General features: G+C 46.8%; 1 protein-coding gene across 3 annotated transcripts in view; it reads left to right on the forward strand.

The window, feature by feature from the left end:
* The window catches only part of ralgapa2 (Ral GTPase activating protein catalytic subunit alpha 2), a 150,695-nt gene that overhangs the window by 28,289 nt on the left and 104,952 nt on the right, over window positions 1-17,454 (forward strand). For all 3 annotated transcript variants that reach the window (XM_014210400.2, XM_014210399.2, XM_014210401.2), the window contains exons 2-3: window positions 3,957-4,067; window positions 8,283-8,332. In XM_014210400.2, the coding sequence (XP_014065875.2) occupies window positions 3,957-4,067; window positions 8,283-8,332 (161 nt within the window). The remainder of the gene's footprint in view (window positions 1-3,956; window positions 4,068-8,282; window positions 8,333-17,454) is intronic.

The following is a 17,454-nucleotide window of genomic DNA, read 5'->3' on the forward strand; positions in this document are numbered from 1 at the left end:
TGAACTTGTCTCTTGCTCCATCCGTCACGCTCCACAACCTGGCGAGAGGGATTTGAGCAGATGGAGAGCAGTGAGTCGATGTGCGAGGTAGAAAGAGCCGGATGACGGGCTCTGATGGGTCTGTGACATGCAGAAGGGCAGGACGTCAAACAGAAATGATCCAGCTCCACACTCACATACATACGCACGCACACGCACCGCCTCATGTTCAAGGGATTGGCGTAAACACAGATCTAGGTCAATCTATCAAATTCAGATGTTGATGATGGACAGAAAAGTAGACTTTGTGGGTTGTTGACTCGAAGTTAAACATTCCAATTTCCCAAGCACACAATTTCCAACCTAGCATGTATGCACAACTCCTTGTGTATTAAGCCACTCTGTGAAGCTACTTTGTTGTCCAAGTAAGAACTCCCCCTGGACAATAAAGGTTAGTGGGTTTAGTGGGTCTCCTGACAGCTGTAGGACAGGAATACGGGAGGAAGTGACCTGGGAATGGCTTTATCACCTGACCAATGACCCTCGGCTTGCACGCGTGCACTCCTTTCTCTTACACACACACACACACACACACACACACACACACACACACACACACACACACACAAAAAGGCACACACACACACGACCCTCAAGCCCTCCTGATTCCCTCCTTCCCTGAGGATGTGCCTGCTGGTCCTCTCTGCTGTTCTCTCCCAGCAGGCTAGTGGGTTAGTGGGTGGGTACTGCTGCTGATGAGTCAACATGTTTTCCTGAGCGGCAGGCAGGAAGCGCTCCAACACAATGAGCAGTGCTGAAAAGTGGACCATGTGAGGGCCTGAGATAAGAGCCCTGCCTTGGCCCTTGGTACTGGGTCTGTACTGTCTTTTGTCACTGGGAGTAGAGCTGGTAAGGTGCAGAGCACAGTGTGTTATTATTCCAGCCCCCGTCTGAATAGAGACCTTTTGGATTTTCACCTTCAGGTTATTAGACCTGAAAGTTATTCATTAGACCTAGTAGCCTAAGGCTAGCTAAAATGCTCAACGATTTGGCTCATTGGATCTATTCCTAGATCTACCACTGATTTGTTGTCTAGTGAAGGCGTCCGCATGCTTCGGTTTGGCTGGCGGCTACCCCAACTCGGCCAGTGTGCTCGTATACTCCATTAAAAGACCTTCACTCTAAAAAAGAAAAGCGACATTGGTACAGTTTGTCCATTTTTAAGACACCGTAGCCAGTATACACTTCCTCAAAATAGTCAGAATTCATCTGGTCATTTTAAGAAATCTGTCATAAATTTTGCCGTTTTTGCAAAGGATATCTTTGTCGTGCAATTTTGCATCTGACCAGGATGTTTGGTGCAGTATTTCTCAAGTGAACAAAATGTGAAGGAGGTTTGAGTCATCTCTCGTTGAATGACAGCAGGCACAGTATTGAAGAATTCCTACAGTTGACTAATTGCTGATGGGGACATAGACTTGGGCGTTTGACTTGGGCGTTTGACTTGGGCTTCCCATGAGAAAAAAAAAAAACATGTTGTGTGCCCGAACAGCTGAAAAACCCCTTGCTGAAGTCCTAAGTGAACAAAAACGTCACAAAATGTTGTCAGAATAGTTTGTGCATATATTATGAACTGTTTTGGCTGGGAAGCACGTGGACACCTTAAAGCAGACAGTGAGTTTTTTTATTGATGGGCTGAGGTGTGTGTGTGTGTGTGTTAAGTATGACAGCGTGGTGTGAACTAAAAGGACTGTGTGATTAGCTCAGTGACTGCATACCAGCACCAGCATGCCAAATGAGAGAGGGGGAGATTGGATGGATGTCGGGAGAGAGGCAGTGTCAAGCCCCCCCCCTCCAAATGATTCACAATCTTTCAAAAGTGCTTAGTGTGCAGGAAAGGGTATTATGCCAGTGTGTTAATAGGATCTCAATGGAATTTCCCTTGTTGGGAAATATGACACTTTCTGTGAAGGAGACATATCTGTCGGGCTGTTGTTGGCACACGGCTTAGGGCAGTCAGGTCAAGTGTAATGTTTAACCTGATCGAGTAGTCTATTATTTTGTAAACATTGCTTAAAGATTTGGAAATGTGTCTATAGCTGGTGGGGGATCTGCAGAATGTAATGAAAGGAGGACTATGCAGGCTGGAGAATGGTCGTCTCTGCTCTACATCTTATTACGTTCTCCCTCCCTAGTCCCAACATTTCACTCATTTATGCGCTACTGTGTGTTTTTCCCTGTTTTGCTGCCGGTATTCAAAGGATAGTGTCACATGGGAATACTGCCGTGTAAAATGGGCTCCTCTGCTGCTTCTGGCGTTTTGTTGTTGTTATTGTGGTTTTAATAGTTAGCCTAGCATTGCGTATTGTGTTGCACGTGGTGCTGAAATTCCACTCTGTTGCAGATGACTGTGATGGACATTCCAATATCAGGCCTTATTCTATATTCGGATTCTATCAGATCAGAGCTGCAGTCAGATTAGCCTGAGAACTCAGGACAAGAGCAGCTCTTGTCTCATCCAGGACCAGTTCCTCTGTGATGGCCATTGTTTTCCTTTAACTGTGGGCCAGATCCATGGAACACCGGTTCAAACTCTATTGCCAGGGCGATATCCATGATTCTTCATTATCAGTGTTTTGATCTGGAGGCAAACATAAATCACAAGACAGACTGTCATTGTCCCACAGTGGCTGGCTGGATACAACTACCAGCAGTCCCCCTGAGCCATTTCCTGGAGACTATCTGGGCTAGGTTCGGGCCCGGTCCAGTTGACTGGTGGTTGATGGTGTATTGAACAGAACTGAGGACCAGGACGGACTAGAGCCTCTACAGAAGGTGAATCTTAATTGCTCAATTAGGGGGAAGAAGTCTACCCCTGTTAAATGTTCTCATCACAGTTGAACATAGCTTGGAAGAGAAAAGTTCTGTGACTGATGCCAAGCCTGATTCTGGATTGGTTTACATCCTAATAGGAACATGATGACATTCTAGCCTGGTCGCAGAGCTTTGTGCTTTTTAGTCATCTTTGTCATATTGTTTTTAGCATGCCAACAAATACAAGAGGAATTGGCTAAAGAATAGATCTGCTAGCAGGCTAGAGCTAGCCAAGACCTTCTCTGTGTGTATATGACTGCTGCTGGTCCTGTTCCCCCAGCCATCACCTGAGGTCAACATGCCTCGACCCTGGCCTTGAAACCTCTACACTCTCTCCCCCATCTCCATAACAGATCACCCTCAACCACCAACACAGCACCGCTCACACACCACACATGGCTAAGAGCTTTTACAGTTTGGTGAGCTATTAGTTTCATTTCAACTAATTTAACAAACAAACAAAAAAACATCTTTGAATCAAGGTGTTATGCAGAGGATTGGAGGAGAGTTGTACAGAATGTAGGTTAAAGTAAGGTTGTCCCAGATTCTGGAATTGGACACAGCTTGCGCTAGTGAAGTCCCATTGACAGATGTGTAATGGGCCTGTCCTCCTAGAGCGACGCCTACGCTCTCAGTTACATTTCTATGGCTCTGCCCTCCCCTGTACCTCAGTATGTCCCTGCTCATCAGTGATGCTCCTTGGGGATTCCATTCTCCACTCAGCCACGTGGATACCTCCCTTTTAATGATCTGCACCATTTAAACAGACAGCATCCACTGAGTTAACCGCTTTCTTTATAGCATGGTGGGCTAGCCTAATTAGCCCTTTTCCCTCTCAAACTCCTTGGTGTGCTGCTATGTAAATCCTCACATCCGTTGAATTACCAAGGATGTTTTAAGCTTCTGATTTATGTATGACCACATATGTTTGATTGAGACATGGGAGAGAATTACGGATAATTGTCTCACTGGAATTTTTCATTGTTAGACTGTAATGGCAGCGATTTTTACATTTTGGCCAGTTTCACTAAACAACAATCCTTTTTGTTTGTCTGGCAGTTGAACATTGATCTGACGGTGTGTTTGTCTGTTTCCTTTTGCAGATATCATTGAGAAGAGTGAATTGAAGACCTTCTTCGAAAGCAACTGTTCGCAGATTTATTTTATCTTCTATGAAAATTTCATTACACTGGAAAGTAACTTAAAGCAAAAAGGTAAGGAAGGTGCCTGTGTGTCTGTTTTAAAAAAAGGCCTATGACTACTACCCCAGTATCTACCCCAGTAGTAGTGTATAACTAGCTGGGTAAACTACCCCAGTAGTAGAGTTTATAACTAGCTGGGTAAACTACCCCAGTAGCAGAGTGTATAACTAGCTGGGTAAACTACCCCAGTAGCAGGGTGTATAACTAGCTGGGTAAACTACCCCAGTAGCAGGGTGTATAACTAGCTGGGTAAACTACCCAAGTAGCAGGGTGTATAACTAGCTGGGTAAACTACCCCGGTAGCAGAGTGTATAACTAGCTGGGTAAACTACCCCGGTAGCAGAGTGTATAACTAGCTGGGTAAACTACCCCGGTAGCAGAGTGTATAACTAGCTGGGTAAACTACCCCGGTAGCAGAGTGTATAACTAGCTGGGTAAACTACCCAAGTAGCAGAGTGTATAACTAGCTGGGTAAACTACCCCGGTAGTAGAGTGTATAACTAGCTGGGTAAACTACCCCGGTAGTAGAGTGTATAACTAGCTGGGTAAACTACCCCGGTAGTAGAGTGTATAACTAGCTGGGTAAACTACCCCAGTATCTACCCCGGTAGTAGAGCGTATAACTAGCTGGATAAACTACCCCAGTAGCAGAGCGTATAACTAGCTGGGTAAACTACCCCAGTATCTACCCCAGTTGCAGAGCGTATAACTAGCTGGGTAAACTACCCCAGTAGCAGAGCGTATAACTAGCTGGGTAAACTACCCCAGTAGCAGAGCGTATAACTAGCTGGGTAAACTACCCCAGTAGCAGAGCGTATAACTAGCTGGGTAAACTACCCCAGTAGCAGAGCGTATAACTAGCTGGGTAAACTACCCCAGTAGCAGAGCGTATAACTAGCTGGGTAAACTACCCCAGTAGCAGAGCGTATAACTAGCTGGGTAAACTATTCCCAATCTGGCCCTCATACCATCACGGCCACCTAATCATCCCCAGCTTACAATTGGCTCATTCATCCCCCTCCTCTCCCCTGTCACTATTCCCCAGGTCGTTGCTGTAAATGAGAATGTGTTCTCAGTCAACTTACCTGGTAAAATAACGGTAAAATAAAACTAGTTGTGTAATAACGTTTTCAGCTCGTTCAGAGCCGGTGTGTTCAATTCTGCAGGGGGGTTGTAGTTTTCATTCCAACGACTTCCCTTAGCTGTTCAAAGCCAATTAGATTAACATAAATTCAGATCTGGTATTACATTGCAGCAGGTTAATGATTTGAGTGATTTTTGGGACCATTCAGAGGTGAAAAAGACAACTAGCAAGACGAGGCACAAAGCCCTAAATCAAATCAAGCTTGATTTATATAGTACATTTCAGACATGAATGCAACACAATGCCCTTCACAGCAAAAGCTACTTAAATTAAAAAATATATTTATATATTTACTACACAACAAACATAAGAGGATTAAAAATCTAAAGAATCACAATAAAAACTGAGAGACTAAAAAAAGCAAAGCTAAAAAGATGTGTTTTAAGATCTCTTTTAAATATGTCCACAGTTTCGGCCTCCCCCAGGTTCTCTGCAGGCTGTTCCAGTGGCTGGGAGCATAGTAACTAAAGGCTGTCTCTCCATGCCTCTTGGTCCTAGACTTTGGGATAGTTAAAAGGCCAGTTCCAGAGGATCTGAGGGACCTACTGGGTACATAACTCAAAAGCATGTCTGATTTTGATCATGTAGAGCTTATGTACTACATGTACAAATGTAATTTAACGCCGCCTCAGCCCACAGTGGGGATTCTGGGGAACTATAGGAATGTCATTATTTTAGGGTTTGTTTCATACAGTTGAAGTCGGAAGTTTACATACACTTAGGTCGGAGTCATTAAAATGTGTTTTTCATCCACTCCACAAATGTATTGTAAACAAACTATAGTTTTGGCAAGTAGGTGGTTATCCTCTTTGCTGCAGGAGGGACTGGTGCGCTTTACAAAATAGATGACATCATGAGGTAGGAAAATTATGTGGATATATTGAAGCAACATCTCAAGACATCAGTCAAGAAGTTAAAGCTTGGTCGCAAATGGGTCTTCCAAATGGACAATGACACCTAGCATACTTCCAATGTTGTGGCAAAATGGTTTAAGGACACCAAAGTCAAGGTATTGGAGTGGCCATCACAAACCTTGACCTCAATCCTATAGGACATTTGTGGGCAGAACTGAAAAAGCGTGTGCGAGCAAAGAGTCCTACAAACCTGACTCAGTTACTCCAGCTCTGTCAGGAGGAACGGGCCAAAATTCACCCAACTTATTGTGGGAAGCTTGTGGAAGGCTACCCAAAACGTTTGACCCAAGTTAAACAATTTAAAGGCAATGCTACCAAATACTAATTGAGTGTGTAAACTTCTGACCCACTGGGAATGTGATGAAAGAAATAAAAGCTGAAATAAATTATTCTCTCTACTATTATTCTGACATTTCACATTCTTAAAATAAAGTGGTGATCCTAACTGACCTAAGACGGGGAATTTTTACTAGGATTAAATGTCAGGAATTGTGAAAAACTGAGTTTAAATGTTTTTGGCTAAGGTGTATGTAAACTTCCGACTTCAACTGTATATCTTCTGTCACTGAAATATATCTGTTCCAGAGTAGAAAGCGTGTATTAGTACAAGGGTTCCCAAACTTTCTTGCGTCTGGGACCCCTTCTGTGATAGCAAATTCATCAGGGACCTCCTCATAATATCACAACATAACTCCTACTTTAGAGTGCATTAAAAATAGCATATAAGCAGTTTTTACCTTGACTTCTGCCGTGCCTGGCCGGACTAATCAAGTCTCGGGTCCTGGGAAAGAACATTTTAAAGGCCCCCTCTTGGCATCAGGGAGAACATTTCCAATCTAATTTCCCGCAATTCTACATGTGTTGCCTTGGTGCAGAGAACAACATTTTTGGCGAATACAGGAAGAATGGAGTTGACGAAATTGATCCATGATTGAGTGCTGTGGATACCAATATCCCTATGAGCCTCCCAGGCCCATGTTGTGCATCAAAGCGTTTAAGAACGTAAATTGTGGATGAATAATATTACATTGTATTGTACCCTACAAACTTTTTCCATCGATCTCTTGTCCAAAATGTGTTTGTTGCTAGCAATATTCATAACAAACATCTAAATGCATAATAATAATATTTTCAGATCTGGCTGCAGACCTCTGCAGTACTTCACTTTGGGAACCCCTGGATTAGTATTGCTGGGAGCTAATAATAACCTAGAAAGTGCATCATGGCAAGCGTACATTTCCCAGAACCCTCTCCTTCTCAGAACACACTCCACACTGACATTACTCCTTGAGTTTAGTGCAGGATTCTCAGAGACATGTACTCTAGGTAAACCCGTTTAGATGGAGGGAGGAGAACAGAGAAGAGCTTGATCTGGCCCGTTATCTAACCCAAGGTGGAGGTACACTACACTCCGATCTAAGTGCTTAGTGGGTACAGCACAGCCAGGGGTTGTTTCTGGACAGGGCCTTCTCTACCCCCCCTGCTGTCAGTCTGTTTGTTGATGAATGGGCCCTGTAACACACACCCCTCTATGGGTCCTCTCCCCAAGTCCCCTTCCAGCACTTACTCTGAGCCCTGGGTGACTACCTCCATGTTTAATGCATGCTCCGTCGTAGGGCCTTCAATAATTAACCCACTCCACTTTCCCCATCCTCACTACTCTTTTAAAGCACTGTTCTGATGACATGGTTGAGAGGGCCCTCCATGTTGTCCTCCTCACAGCTTCAGACCCTAGCTCTATTTTGATCATGACCTTGGGAGGAAGTGACCTCCGGTATACCGGCAGCTGCCTCGTTGTAGTGCTCATAACTCGTAAAGATCTTTTATATATACCACAGACAGACAGACAGACAGACAGACAGACTCATGAAAGTCACATGACTGTCAGGGCTTTGGAATGATGAAGTACGTTAGCCACGTTCATTCTGGCCCTAGAGAGCTGCAGGGTCTGCCAGTTCTCATCCAAGTCAATATGTCTCACTTCATTGTAAGAGAGAACTCGCATCCCCAGTGTTGTGATCAATTAGGACTTACACAAGTGATCTGGATGATAAGCAGATGCTGGACTACAGAAGGAAGTTTGGAAACCACTGAAGTGAAAGGAAGTACACGTTTCCCCAATGTTGAACTGTCTTTTATGGATGAAACTGACTCTCTTCTCTCTTTCAGGGAACAAATCTCAGAGGGAGGAGCTGGACTCTATCCTCTTTATTTTTGAAGTAAGTCTGTACCTTTCTGTTCTGAATCATGGTGATGATTCCCTGATGTCTAGTGACAGTTCCAGCCATAGACATGGATCAGATCTGTCTCTGGGGTTATGGCATTTCAACCCGTTTACTCAGCTCTGCATTCAGCTGAAGGGAGGGGCCAACACCGTTTCCTTGGCGCTAATTCGACCTGCCTGCCTACTTCCTGAATTCACATCAAATAGAAAAGGAAAGGGGGTTGTTAAGAAATAAATAGACCCAGCTTGATGTTTTTTCACCAGTGTTGAAGGCAGTACACACAGATGGCAGAAACCTTGCTGTGTACTGTATTCATTCGCAGGGTTTTTGTTCAGTAGAGATGAGTGTTGTGTGGGCTACATGGTTTATAAACAGCTTGACTGATGTCATTCTCCAGTCTGGTGCTTCTCCTGGAGGTTAAAGTCCCCCACCTTGTTTTCCCACCTGACTCAAACAGCAACTCCAGTTTCCAATGCAAACAGGCAGCTCTCCACTAACATTTGGTCCTGGCAGGGCCGGGCTGGCTGGCAGTCTCTGGAGGAGAGGCGAAGAGAAGCTAGAAGAGAGCATATGTCCAGGTCCTTTCAGTGGAAATGGAGTCTGTGTGAGGGGAGTGTTCTTCTCACTGTGTCGACAGTGGTCATTCTAGCAGGACAGAGGAAGAGGAGACCAGGGCTGAGGTCTGGACATGGGCCCACTGGTCTCTCAGTGTGAGATCGAGGCTAAACGGTGTCAGCAGGCCATATACTCTACTCCAGGGACGGGAAACTGGCAGCCACTGTGGCCCCTCATGATGAGTTCAGATTTTTTGTGGCCCCCACTCCAATCAAAGTTGCCTGTCCCTTCTCTACTCTGTCAGAGAGCTACCCAGGCATCTTCAACGTATTCTCATTTTACATCAAATCTATCACCATATGTGGACTGCATTTGGCTTGTTATTCGCAAACTTACTGGTGTGAGGTGCAGAACATGCTATATATATATTGTGCTTTATTGGCATGCTGGTATTGCAGGTGTACGTGATATCCTGTGTTACTGACAGTCAGCTGCTTACAGTCTTTCTCCTGTATTGACCGTTGAGTGAGAACTTCACGGACGGAGTTCAAACTGTATTTGTGATACCGGACTTTCACCTGACTGAACTTCTCTCTCCGTACATTTTGAAACCTGGACTCCAGTCAAGCTGACATCCAACCCGGTATTGACAGGAAGTGCTCTCTGTGTGTTCATGTGGCATGAAGCTAGGCTTCAGTCTGGCTTTCTGTCTCCCTCCACAGCACGAGAAGTCTATCTCCCTCCACACGCGCCCAGTCATATGGCCTCGGATTCCACATCAAATCAAATGTATTTATATAGCCCTTCTTACATCAGCTGATATCTCAAAGTGCTGTACAGAAACCCAGCCTAAAACCCCAAACAGCAAGCAATGCAGGTGTAGAAGCACGGTGGCTAGGAAAAACTCCCTAGAAAGGCCAAAACCTAGGAAGAAACCTAGAGAGGAACCAGGCTATGAGGGGTGGCCAGTCCTCTTCTGGCTGTGCCGGGTGGAGATTATAACAGCACATGGCCTAGATGTTCAAATGTTCATAAATGACCAGCATTGTCAAATAATAATAATCATAGTAGTTGTCGAGGGTGCAACAAGTCAGCACTTCAAGAGTAAATGTCAGTTGACTTTTCATAGCCGATCTTTGAGAGTATCTCTACCGCTCCTGCTGTCTCTAGAGAGTTGAAAACAGCAGGTCTGGGACAGGTAGCACGTCCGGTGAACAGGTCAGGGTTCCAGCAGGTCTGGGACAGCAGGTCTGGGACAGGTAGCACGTCCGGTGAACAGGTCAGGGTTCCATAGCTGCAGGCAGAACAGTTGGAACCGGGGACAGCAAGGAGTCATCAAGCCAGGTAGTCCTGAGGCATGGTCCTAGGGCTCAGGTCCTCCGAGAGAGAGAGAAAGAAAGAAAGAAAGAAAGAGAAAGAGAGAATTAGAGAGAGCATATTTAAATTCACACAGGACACCGGAAAAGACGAGAAATACTCCAGATGTGACAGACTGACCCTAGCCCCCCCGACACATAAACTACTGCAGCATAAATACTGGAGGCTGAGACAGGAGGGCTCAGGAGACACTGTGGCCCCATCCGATGAAACCCCCGGACAGGGCCAAACTGGTAGGATATAACCCCACCCACTTTGCCAAAGCACAGCCAAAGCACAGCCTCCGCACCACATGCCTTTTTTAAAATATATTTCTAGGTTATCCTTTGAAAAAGAACTAATATTGAAAGCAGCTTAACCCAAGTGTGTTCCCCTTTAGCCCCGTGTGCTTTTACAGTGTGCCGAGAAGATAAGCTCTGAGTGGTGTGTACAGGACCGATACGAACAGCTTTGATCCTCAACTGACACACTGTGTTCCCTTGTCTCTGAGCTGCTAGATTAGACATGTTGGATCGGACGTGGCTGTTTATAACAGTACGGACTTGATATACCAGGTCTTTCTGCGAGAGCGTACACCTGCCACTAATGAGTGTCGTTTTGTGTTCAGCCACCAAAGAAAGCATTCACTTGTACAGTGTAAAGGGGATAGATTGTACAGTAGAAAAGGCCTGGAATAAGTTCCTAGAAGAAGGTTTTTGAAGGTGTGCACAGGTTTATTTCCTTCTGTTCTCAAGGGAGGGCATGTGCCTGTTGTCGGGCCCTTCGGTGCTGTGTCTTTGTACTCTTGCTTTTGGATCAGATTCAAATTGCCGACGTCTTGTGCCGTGAACCGCAATGCCCCTAGTACTGTAGCAAGTCTGTATCAGCCGTTTTAGTTAGGCTCGTCAATCAACCATAAAGTCATCCTCAGACAGCACAGAGGTGGGTGTGTGACTGGATGGCTGCAAGGATAAAGCCATTAGTCACTCCGCCACGCTTTGTGACACACTTTTTAATGAGGCTTGACAGACGGGCCAAGAATAAAGGATCTCTCTGCCTTCAATAACCCACTTTGTGAATTCATCCGGGTAAGTCTCCAGATACCCCACTGAAAGTAGCAAGCTACCTGCTCCAAGTTGTCTCAGCTCTCCAAGGAAAGATGAGAAACTAGGCTACACATTCCCCGTCCGTCAAACTAAGACCCCATCTCTGGGCCTGCTTGACGTGTCCCCAGCGTGTTATTGTTTTGACCTGGCTGTGCTGTGGAGATGACTTTACTGTCACCGTGGTGCGGTATGTGAGCCCCCTTTCTGAGGGTGGCTTGGGGGGGGGTCATCCTCTGTGTAGCAGAGCCTGCTAGAGGGGTAATGGGTCTTTTTGTTTTCCCTCAAACCAGCACCCCCACCCCCTGCCATCGTCGCCCGCCACCTCCCTGCTCTCTCTGTGTGTGGTGGCATTGTCAGGGACAGCTTGTGCTGTTGCACTCGCGTGTTGCGTGTGTGTGTTGTGTGGTTACACCACGGTATGATGAGGTGCAGAGAGCCTGTGTACTGCTCTTCATGCCACAGACACACAATGTCATAGCATACCTGTATGTCTGCCCTTCAACACGCCTCTTAACACACACAGTTAACGAGTTCAGTAACCAGCCTAATCAAATTCTGCCCCTGACAATACCGAACCGATGCCCGTGCCGTCCCTTATTCAGTCCATGTTTTAGGCAACCTACTAGTGCTACAGTCAAATGCCTGTTTTCTCTTGAATGATCTCACTCACTGATCTAATGCACAACAGAAACGGACTGATTCCTCTCAGCCAGACGCATCACATTAACAGGGTATCACACGTTCAAAGGCAACCGTCGGAGGCGATGCCGCAGCGTGACATAAAAGCCGAGGACAGAGGGCTGCTAGCCTGCACTGCACGTTGCATGTTTGCTAAGTCATGCTGTGAATACCACTTCTGTTGAACTTGATCGACCCTGGCTGCCTCCCATGAAACACTTGCCTGCCTTCACTCAGATTGGCAGTAGGCATAACGGCTGCTTTCTCCCAGCCCTGGCCTGCCTCTACCCATCACTTCCTCACTTTCCTCTGTGTCCTCACTGCCAAGAGGGAGCAGGCTTTCGCTAGGCCACTGTAGCGGACACTACACGCTAGAATAGGTACACACTGACTGCACAGTATCTGCACCTAGCCTACAAGTGGGCTAATCAGTCAACGTCTTTGCAGTAGTTCATATGATGAGGCCACACTGTGTGTGTGTGTGTGTGTGTGTGTGTGTGTGTGCGCGCACCTTCCTTATATTGAGTTGCACCCCCTTTTGGCCTTAGAACAGCCTCAATTGGTCGGTGAATGGACTTTACAATGTTGACTCCAATGCTTCCCACAGTTGTCAAGTTGGGTGGTGGACCGTTCTTGATACACACGGGAAACTGTTGAGCCTGTAAAACCCAGCAGCGTTGCAGTTCTTGACGCACTCAAAGCGGTGCGCCTGGCAACTACTACCATACCCCGTTCAGAGACACTTCAATCTTTTGTCTTGCCCATTCACCCTCTGAATGGCACGCGTACACAATCCAAGGCTTGTCTCAAGGCTTAAAAATCCTTATTAAACCTGTCTCCTCCACTTCATCTACACTGATTTAAGTGGATTTAACAGGTGATCAATAAGGGATCACGGCTTTCACCTGGTCAGTCTGTCATGGAAAGAGGTGTTCATAATGTTTTGTACAGTCAGTGTAGATACAGAACATCAGTCAGTCTTCAGGCTACACACTTTTCAATTAATTACAGATTATTTCCTGCTGTACCGACAAATTGTAGCACATTTGAGTAGGTGGATGAGGAACAGTTGTGAAACGCTGTGGAAGAGCGGCACTAATTACAGCAAGTAGGTGGAAGTTATGGAACATCGCTCTAGACCTCTGGCGTCATTGTCACAAGACGGGACTCCCAGACCCACTGACTCATGGTTATTTACCCTCCCTCGTGGCAGAGGTGACGGGTCAGTGGACAGGACATCATTGGAAATTTGTGAGAGGCACACACAAATAGTAAGTTATTTTTGTGTGCAGTACACAAGTCTGTAAACAGTGCATTTCAATCAGAAAAACAGTTTTGTTGATCTCGGGGTTGTGAGACTGGCTGTGGTTCTGATCAGGTTAGGGGTTGTGAGACTGGCTGTGGCCCTGTGGTTCTGACCAGGTTAAGGGTTGTGAGACTGGCTGTGGTTCTGACCAGGTTAGGGGTTGTGTGACTGGCTGTGGTTCTGACCAGGTTAGGGGTTGTGGAACTGGCTGTGGTTCTGACCAGGTTAGGGGTTGTGAGACTGGCTGTGGTTCTGACCAGGTTAGCGGTTGTGAGACTGGCTGTGGTTCTGACCAGGTTAGGGGTTGTGAGACTGGCTGTGGTTCTGACCAGGTTAAGGGTTGTGTGACTGGCTGTGGTTCTGACCAGGTTAGGGGTTGTGGAACTGGCTGTGGTTCTGACCAGGTTAAGGGTTGTGTGACTGGCTGTGGTTCTGACCAGGTTAGGGGTTGTGGAACTGGCTGTGGTTCTGACCAGGTTAGGGGTTGTGGAACTGGCTGTGGTTCTGACCAGGTTAGGGGTTGTGAGACTGGCTGTGGTTCTGACCAGGTTAAGGGTTGTGAGACTGGCTGTGGTTCTGACCAGGTTAAGGGTTGTGTGACTGGCTGTGGTTCTGACCAGGTTAAGGGTTGTGGAACTGGCTGTGGTTCTGACCAGGTTAGGGGTTGTGGAACTGGCTGTGGTTCTGACCAGGTTAGGGGTTGTGGAGACTGGCTGTGGTTCTGACCAGGTTAGGGGTTGTGAGACTGGCTGTGGTTCTGACCAGGTTAGGGGTTGTGGAACTGGCTGTGGTTCTGACCAGGTTAGGGGTTGTGGAACTGGCTGTGGTTCTGACCAGGTTAGGGGTTGTGAGACTAGCTGTGGTTCTGACCAGGTTAGGGGTTGTGGAACTGGCTGTGATTCTGACCAGGTTAGGGGTTGTGGAACTGGCTGTGGTTCTGTGGTTCTGACCAGGTTAGGGGTTGTGGAACTGGCTGTGGCCCTGTGATTCTGTAACCAGGGGACCTCCGAGTGAAGTGTGTGTGTCTGCTTCCCCAGTATCTGGGCTGCGACCTGACTCTGAGCCCAGCCATCTGTCACCCAGCCCCTGACTCACCACTCTGAGCCCAGCCATCTGTCACCCAGTCCCTGACTCACCACTCTGAGCCAAGCCATCTGTCACCCAGTCCCTGACTCACCACTCTGAGCCCAGCCATCTGTCACCCAGTCCCTGACTCACCACTCTGAGCCCAGCCATCTGTCACCCAGTCCCTGACTCACCACTCTGAGCCCAGCCATCTGTCACCCAGTCCCTGACTCACCACTCTGAGCTCAAGGCTGCTCTGACCTACAGACTGGGAAAGCCCCAGTCTGTCCAGAATACACAGAATACACTTCAATAGGGTGGTGCTCAGAGGGTTTTTAATATACCTTATTTGATGCAACACCCTCTATGGCAATATGCCTTTGGGTAAATGAAAGCAGAGCTCTGTGAGCTAAATTGATGTTACTTCTCTCCACTATTTTTGGATATCAGCCAGCGACTGAGTAGGCCAGCCTACTCTCCAGTCAGTGCTGTAGTAGAGAGACAGGACGGTAATCATGTTATGAAGGAAAGAGGACATGGAGGAGAGGAACGCGCTCGATTTACACAGCTCTCATGATTTACTGTGCTAGTCTCTGCCGTCGCTCACGGGGGCAGACGATTGGCTGTGATTGATGTCAGTTTAACTGCTCGCCGCAGAGCCGAACCATTAAAATGCTGGGTATGTAAATGTGAATGTTCCAAGTAGGTCATGAATAAAATAATGTCAACCTGTATCGTGGCTGCCCGTCAACACCTCTCCTCTGTCTCTGGGTTAATGGCCTCATCTTCCCCTTCGTGTGCATCAAGGGTGGAAGAGCTCAATGGCTTTTTTATTGGCTTGTTTTCTACTAGCCGACATCCTTCAGGAGAATGAGCATGGAGCCACTGTGTTTTCCTCCTCTCCGGTTTGGATTAGGATTGTCAGATCTTCCGCAGGAGACTTCTGCTGCAAATATCAATGCTTATTTACAAGCGTTGGCGCTTGCAAAGCCAATGGCCGTGGGTTCGATTCCCGCCGGGGCCACCCATATGTCAAAAGGAATGCACGCATCGACCGTAAGTGACTTTGGAGAAAGTGTCTGCCAAATAGCATAAATGTAAGCCTTCACCTGACCACACTAGAGAGTTTAGATTTGTCATTTCATGCATTGCTGTCGAGTAGTAGTCTAGGCCTTAGTTTGCCTTATTTACCTAGTCCGCCTTACTGGCAGTGGGTTGAACTTGTACTCACCGGCCCTGTCAAAAACAAATCCTAGCTGATCATTAAAAGGTTGTTTTTTAAGACCTGCTATGAAACGTAAGGGTCAGCGAATTCCGCTTGCTTTGACTTTGACAAAAGTGGAATATGTGAATACTGATCGGACTGGTAGTCATTAGCTTGAGGAAGATCTACAGTGTATTGTTGCTGTCACCTACTGGTCAGAGAGTAGTATGAAGACATTTCACGAATGCCCTTTTGGTTATAGGTGTGCTACATTGCATGTCTGATAAGCTTGTTACGACCAAATGTAGATGTCGCGCAAGCAAGAACTCCGTTTGATAGGCTACTTAACCGATCCGATCAGAACCATATTAGGCCTACTTCTATTTGATAGGCTATAGACTGTCTTCAGTTGAGCTCAGTATCTACTTCTACAAACGGCTGGTGATTTGGTTTCCATGTAAATGAGTAATCCACTGTTTACACTGTGGGGGTTGGCCTGGAAACATGTTTAGTCTTTCACTGTATGACCGGGCATTTTACTTTCACATATCATGTCATCCAGGCCTAGTGATCTACTTAACTGTCCTACACATTTGAGTTACTCCCAACATTTTCAATGCAGGTTCACGCGATAGTTGAATAAATGACAGTGGACTGTGACCCTGCTCTATTCGCCTGCTGTGGCTCTCAGGGCTATGATGGTCACATGCCTGCCATGCCGCTCACTTCCAACTCCACTGCGACTGACTGACTGCCCTATAGAAACGAATGTCTCTGGCTCATTTATAGCTGGTTTAAGAAGGTTTCCTCGTGTTTTCTGGAAAGTAAGCTCGCTCTTAACATGAGTTGAAACTCCACCGAATCCTGTTGCCTTATTCACCAACTTTTCTCATTGTTGCGTCAAAACAAGGATGAGAGACTCCACAGGTGCACCAAAGTGAAGCTTAAATCAGTGGGTACAATGACGACAACAAAGTCTTCGTAGTTCTCCTGAGGCCGTCTGTGAGCGCTGGAAAGCCCTTGTGGGACACCTCTGGTAGAAGTGTATTCTGAGTCATGTACGCCCTGTGGCTGGAAACCTAAGTACGGATCATGTAAATGTGGTTGGAGTTGGACGCGTCCCTCCATAATACCCCATCTTTATGCCTGGAGTACGTCTCCAGATTAGAGTAACTCAGTCAGCCCGCTCTGCTCAGCCCCTTTGTCAGGCTCACAGCGCTTCATATCAGCCAGTAAAGTCCCATTGTTGCGGCTGCTGTTCCCACCGCCGCGGGGAGTCTCCCCGCTTCTGCTCCGCATTCCCTGCCTTCCCCTGGACGAAGGGTGGGTGTTACACACACACACACCACCCTCCCTCTCTGGAAACCACACAGGCTTAGACTGACCCCCCCACTGTTTTACCACCTAGAGTAATGTGTCTGCATCTCCAAGGAGAGCATCAGTGCTGGGAGCTGTGCATGTCTAATCCCAGCCGGGATCAATAGAAAGGTGCGATAGAGAAGGACATGTATCATCACGCTCTGGATCAGAGAGGAGTCAACCAGGACACAGGGACACCAGGAGTGATGGCTGTCTGTCAGATTTCTGTTTCTATCACTGAGAAGGAGAGGGATTTAGACGGAGAGTGGAGTAGACACGAGGAGAGATGCACAACGAGAGAGAGAGAGAGAGAGAGGTGGAGGAGGGGAGAAATACAGAGCGGTAAACCGAGATGTGCTGTACTCAAAACATTAAATGAGTTTTGGAAGCCATAATGTGGCATGGCTGCTCTCCTCTTGGCCACTGATCCAGGATCTGGCTTCTCTCGCTCTTTCTCAATGCTCTGCATGTGTGGACTCTTCCTTCA

The sequence above is a fragment of the Salmo salar genome, chromosome ssa09 (genome assembly GCF_905237065.1).
Source record: "Salmo salar chromosome ssa09, Ssal_v3.1, whole genome shotgun sequence".
NCBI classification, from domain to species: domain Eukaryota; kingdom Metazoa; phylum Chordata; class Actinopteri; order Salmoniformes; family Salmonidae; genus Salmo; species Salmo salar.